Source organism: Brassica rapa, chromosome A03 (genome assembly GCF_000309985.2).
Source record: "Brassica rapa cultivar Chiifu-401-42 chromosome A03, CAAS_Brap_v3.01, whole genome shotgun sequence".
NCBI lineage: Eukaryota > Viridiplantae > Streptophyta > Magnoliopsida > Brassicales > Brassicaceae > Brassica > Brassica rapa.
The window spans coordinates 33,600,225-33,607,096 of NC_024797.2; the positions used below are offsets into that span (position 1 = coordinate 33,600,225).

The 6,872-nt window shown below is 43.1% G+C and overlaps 1 protein-coding gene across 1 annotated transcript; it reads left to right on the top strand.

Annotated features, from left to right (window-relative positions):
- Positions 1-215: 215 nt before the first annotated feature.
- On the top strand, positions 216-3,934 carry LOC117132801. The gene has a single exon (XM_033287970.1). It carries the CDS (start codon positions 266-268, stop codon positions 3,872-3,874), a length of 3,609 nt encoding a protein of 1,202 aa, XP_033143861.1. The 5' UTR covers positions 216-265; the 3' UTR covers positions 3,875-3,934.
- The last annotated feature ends 2,938 nt before the right edge of the window (positions 3,935-6,872 follow it).

Below are 6,872 nucleotides of genomic sequence, written 5' to 3' on the forward strand. Positions count from 1 at the left end.
TTCCCTTAAAACCGTTCATTCCTTTCTTCAAAACAAACACCGATTTGATATAGCCCAGATCGACGAAAACGCTCTGTCTGACAACGATGATTATTCGGATGAAGAAACGAACTGCTCTGATCCTTCCTCTGTTTTTCATGTCGAGAGCTTTACCCAAGCTTATGACACTGCTTAAAAGTCACGTACCGGAAGAGAAAGGTTCAATATCAGACAAGCTCTTACTGGCAACCGTAAGACGAAATCGGAGTTTTACGGAAAGATAAATATGGTTTACGGAGAATTGATGGAAAAAGCAGATTCTTTAGGAGAACTTATCCGAAAATTAGAAGGTCAAGTAGCTGAGATAGCAACTGCAATAAAGAGAGATGGTGGATGTCTTCCCGGAAGGACTGATCTAAACCCAAGACGTCAAGTCAGTGCCGTAATACTGCGCAGCAGAAAAAACCTCGCAGCAGGCACGAGGAATAATTCAGATATTGGAAAACCTGACGATGCCGATGAGACCGGGAAAAGCAACTCTCATCCCATTTTTCTTGACGAACCAGACCCAAATCTATCTCAAGATAACCGGAAAACCACCACTGAAAAGGCTAAGGAAAAAGCAATAGACTTAGAACTAGAAGAAGATACGGAGATTGAGGATGAGATCGATCGACAGTACGGAACTGACGTCGATCGACCCAAAACAACCACCGTCGATCAACAACCGAAGAAACCCATCGATCGACGGTCTACTCAACCCGAACCCATAATTGAAAGAGTCTATAGAACTTTACCCCCTTTTCCTCCTAAAACGCAAACTAAGAAATCATTAGAGAACGCAATCTGCAAGAAAGCCTTAGATAGGATTTCTGTCGAGATGTCTCTTAGCGATGCTATAAAAATAGCACCTTCAATTAAGAAGTATATAAAAGATATGACATCTCCAAACTATCCAATCGCAGAACACAGTGTGATGATGATTTCAGAAGAAGTAAGTGCTATGATTAAAGGAGAAACTCCAACGAAGAGATCCGATCCTGGTAGTTTCGTCCTAGATTGTAAGATTGAAAACACGCGTTTCCCTAGATCACTATGTGACCTCGGTTCTAGCGTGAACCTTATGCCTTACTCTGTTGCTGTGACGTTAGGATACAGAGAGTTTATGCCAACTCCGATCACCCTGGTTTTAGCTGATAGATCTATTAGGGTACCCGAAGGAATTCTCGAAGATGTTCCCATAAAGATTAACGATTGCATCGTGCCTACGGATTTTGTTGTGTTGAAATACAGACAAGAACCCAAAGACCCTCTCATTTTGGGATGGCCATTCCTAGCTACAGCTGGAGCGATCATTGACGTCAAGGAAGGACGAATTAATTTGAACATAGGGGATATCTCGATGACATTTGATATGGAAAAACTGATTAAGCGACCTCTAATAGATGACCAGGCCTTCTACGTGGAAAAGGTTTCCGAGGATGAACGAGACTCTTTCATTAACATGTGTTCAGACAACCCCTTAGAAGATACCCTTAACCACGTGGAAAATGAAGTGTTTAGCATATCAGATAGGACAGACGATTACACGCAACTAATGGACGCTAGCATCGACGTTGCAAACGTAGAAGAAAATGACGATTCCGAAGTTGTCATCGATCGATACCTTGAAGATACCGTCGATCGACAACCTCCTTCACAATCAAATTGGTCTAAAAATAAAGCACCAAAGGTAGAATTAAAACCTCTGCCCAGCGGTCTTAAGTACACTTACCTTTATGATCAATCCTACCCTGTTATCGTCAACGCCAATCTCACTAGCGGAGAACTTGCTTTATTGCTGAATAAATTACGCAAGTACAGGAAAGCAACCGGGTATTCTCTCGATGACATTCCTGGAATTTCTCCTGATCTTTGCATGCATCGGATTAACTTGGAAGATGACGCTAAAACGTCAATAGAACAGCAAAGGAGATTGAATCAAAATCTGAAAGAAGTAGTTAAGAAGGAAATTATAAAACTCCTAGACGCTGGAGTTATTTACCCCATTTCGGATAGCAAATGGGTAAGCCCCGTACATGTCGTACCCAAAAAGGGAGGTATCACAGTAGTGAAGAATGAAAAAGACGAACTCATTCCGACTCGTACCGTTACTGGTCATCGGATGTGCATTGATTATAGGAAATTGAATGCCGCTACTAGGAAAGACCATTTTCCCCTTCCCTTTATTGATCAGATGCTGGAGAGATTAGCTAATCACCAGTATTACTGTTTTCTTGATGGATATTCCGGATTTTTTCAAATTCCTATACACCCGGATGATCAAGAAAAGACAACGTTTACATGCCCCTATGGAACTTTCGCATATCGCAGAATGCCATTTGGTCTATGTAACGCCCCCGCTACTTTCCAACGATGCATGATGTCAATCTTTACATATATGATCGAGGACTTTATGGAAGTATTCATTGATGATTTTTCAGTCTATGGATCAGATTTTATGAGTTGCCTCGATAATTTATGCAAGGTATTGGAAACATGCGAAGAAAAGAACCTCGTCCTAAACTGGGAAATATGCCATTTCATGGTAAACGATGGAATAGTATTAGGACATAGAGTTTCCGCTGCTGGAATAGAGGTCGATAGAGCTAAGATTGAAGTAATGACCAGTTTACCCCCACCTAAAACTGTTAAGGACGTACGAAGTTTTCTCGGACACGCCAAATTTTACAGAAGATTTATACTGGAGTTCAGCAAAATCGCTAGACCTCTAAATAACTTACTGTGCAAGGATATTAAATTTGATTTTACCCCCGAATGCATGAGAGCTTTTGAAGATTTAAAGAAATCCCTTATCACTGCCCCTGTCGTACAAGCCCCCGATTGGAATCTTCCTGTCGAAATCATGTGCGATGCGAGTGACTTCGCAATTGGAGCAGTTCTAGGCCAAAGGAAAGATAAAAAGCTACATGCTATTTACTACGCCAGCCGCACGCTTGATGAAGCACTACACAATTATGCAACAACAGAGAAAGAACTATTAGCTGTAGTTTACGCTTTTGAAAAATTCAGTCAATACTTGATTGGCTCACGTGTAATAGTTCACACTGATCACGCTGCCATCAAATATTTAATGCAAAAGAAAGATGCAAAACCTCGACTCATACGCTGGATTCTACTACTCCAAGAGTTTGACATTGAGATTAAGGATAAGAGAGGAGTAGATAATGGAGTCGCTGACCATCTTTCTCGTATAAGGATAGAGGATGATATCCCTATGGACGATTTCTTTCCCACAGAGAATGTTGCACACATAGATATATCCTTCGTCGGTCAAGTATCTCTCACATCTGAAGATCAATCGATCGATGAGGGAGATGCCATATCGATCGATTCACGTAGTTCTACATCGATCGATGACGAGACTGATGTAATTTCTCACCTCTCAGGTAACCAAGATCACGAACCCCCGTTTATTAAGATCAACTTTGGTTTACAAGTAAATGTTTTCGGTGATGAGATTAATCTCACACCTAAGGAATTATCACAACGGGAGGTAAATGCGATTGGTAGAAACTCGGATAACCGACCCTGGTATGCCGACATAGTTAACTATTTGGCAGCTAAGGTTGAACCAGACGAACTCAAGGGATATATGAGGAAGAAATTTTTCAGAGAAGTAAGACGCTATCATTGGATGAACCTTACCTCTATAAGCATTTTTCTGATGGCATATACAGACGATGCATATCCGAAGCTGAAATTCCAGACATTATTTACCAATGTCACGGAGCTGAGTATGCAGGACATTTCGCTACCTTTAAAACGGTTTCAAAAATTCTCCAAGCAGGATTTTGGTGGCCAACTATCTTTCGCGATGTCCATGCATTTATAACCCAATGTGACAGATGCCAAAGACGGGGAAAATCAGCAAAAGACACGAAATGAAACAAAAGTTCATTCTTGAAGTTGAAGTCTTTGATTGCTGGGGTATCGATTTTATGGGACCTTTCCCGTCTTCGTATGGAAACAAATATATACTAGTCGCTGTAGACTACGTATCCAAATGGGTCGAAGCAATAGCTTCCCATACCAATGACGCATCTGTGGTTATTAAACTCTTCAAGAGTATAATCGTTCCAAGATTTGGAGTTCCAAGAGTAGTCATTAGCGACGGTGGAACTCATTTCATTAACAAAATCTTTGATAGATTACTTAAAAAGAATGGTGTTCATCATAGAGTAGCTACACCTTACCATCCACAAACTAGTGGACAAGTAGAAGTCTCTAACCGGCAAATTAAGGAAATTTTAGAGAAAACCGTAGGAATCTCCAGAAAAGATTGGTCTAGGAAACTAGATAATGCACTTTGGGCCTACAGGACCGCCTACAAAACGCCGTTAGGAAGAACACCATTCCACCTCCTTTATGGCAAATCGTGTCATCTACCAGTCGAACTGGAACATAAAGCAGCTTGGGCTACCAAACTTTTGAACTTTGATATCAAACCGGCTGCAGAAAGGAGGCTCATCCAGCTTAACGAGCTTGATGAAATCAGACATTTAGCTTTCGAAAATTCAAAAATCTATAAAGAAAGGACTAAAGCCTATCACAATAAAAAGATCATATCCCGGCACTTCGAGCCAGATAATCAAGTCCTCCTTTATAACTCTCGATTAACTTTATTTCCTGGAAAGCTAAAATCCCGTTGGTCTGGACCCTTCACCGTAATAAACGTTCAACCCTCCGGAGCTATCACCTTACAAAATGAGAAAGGCCAGGAATTTACGGTGAATGGCCAACTAATTAAGCATTATTGGGCAAAACCACTAGCGAAAATGCCCATGGTGCTGTATGAACCTGATAATTAGTTTAATCAGGAAGTCGAGCTAAAGACGTAAAATTAAGCGCTGAATGAGAGGCAACCCATTTATTTTTATAAAAATAATAAAATAATAATTAAAGTTAATAAATTACATTTACTAGAAATTAATAGTAATTTTCGTATTTCTTAGTATTAGCATTATTTAGAAAATTTAGTAATTAGAATCTATAAATAAAAGGACATCGATCGACGCGACATTACTGTCATCGATCGATGCGGGCATATCGACGGTTTTAACATTAACTTCAATCGATATCAACCCACTTCCTCTTCCAAAATCACAAACACAACCGAAAACGAAAACACCCACTTTCTCTCTCGATTCTCGACGGATTTCGTCCGTTCTTCGCTCAAATCCACTCGATTTTTCACTCTGTAACTGTTAAATCCACTCCCGAAATCAACATTCAAGGTATGCACTCGATATTTTCAATTTTTCGAAAAATTAGGGTTTTCGTTTTGAGTTGGATTAGAACGCTTGATTTAGGGCGATTGAGAGATGTTTTTGTAGTTCATATTTCTTATCTAGAGTTCGGTTTGTGATTTCTATGATTTAGATTAGTATAAACGCAATTTGGAGTTGAGTGATTTTGCAGGTTTCGCGATTCGACATCGGTCGATATGTACTTGTTCTCATCGACCGATGCTCCTTGTCGGATTGTTCCGACACGACGATATCGATCGATGTTCAGTAGAACCCATCGATCGATATTACATTATATGCGACAATGCTAACCTCCTTTTCTTCTTGGTTTCAGATGAGCAGCTCAGAAACGAACGCGAGAAACAGAGAACTCAGGTCGAAAAGGAGGTTCGACGAGACTAGTAGCTCCTCCAACCCACAGCGTCATCCATGGCCTCGCCCCGAAAACACACCATTCGATGTTTCGGGCTACGCTGATCCTAAGGCAGCGATCAACAGCAAAGAGTGCCGTCAGCGTCCTCTGTCCGATGATTGGGACTACTACGACAGCCTCTTCTACAATGCCTGGCTAGGCATCTCCATCGAGCCCACCAAATTCCTTGACCGACCCATCCTGAAGAAACTCGGGATCGAGGGGGATGTTATGGACATGATCACGCAGCTTGGACTCGGTACCATGCCCTCTCGCGCTTACGACCTCTACCCCGATCTCGTCCGCCAGTTCATGGCCACTGTCGAGGTCATCTACAGGACTTCAGCTGCGAGAGTAGCGGGAGATGGCACCTTGACCTTCTTCGCCAGAGGGACACGCTACAGGATCAGTATCTCCGAGCTCTGCCGCATCTACGGTTTCGATGAGAGCATCGCCTCTTACGAGGTCCCACCCTTCTCACACATTGAGGGATTCTGGGAGATCGTCGGCACAAGAGTTTGGGACACGAACAGTGCCGTGCTATCAGACATCCGACATCCTGCACTTCGCTACTTTCTACGGATCCTTGCAAATACACTTGTTTGCAAGATGGAGCCCAACAAGGTCCGAATAAAGGAGCTCACACTACTTTTCTGCACAGTGAACGGCGTGGTGGACTTGGTTGAGTTGGACGAGGATGGCGAGGTAAGCCCGCCGAACCTCGGAGCTGTCTTTGCCGCGCATTTGGTGGACCTGAAGAAGAAGCCCTTCACCAGCAAGGGCAAGAACAAGAAGGAGACAGTTGGGAGCCTCCTGACCCCGATCTTCCAGTATCTCGGCATCCACCTCGACTCTCGCACCGCTGACCGCGACCACGCCTTCCTCGACGAGCAGCACTTGATGCACTCGCTATGGCTCGAGGAAGGGAAGCTCTGGCGCCTCAGGATCCGCGACGAGCATCGCCTTCTACCTCTACCAGATAGGAGGATCACTGACTTCGGCAACAACGTGGCGCAGCTTCGATGCATGCCAGACGAGGCATTCCTCTGCAACCCGCAGAACATGTCACGCCGACCTCCCAGCATTCACCACACCAGAGCTCGCGACGCACAGGCACTCCTCTTCCTGACTTCCTGAACATTCTGGACATCCCTATGCAAGACCAGGGAGAC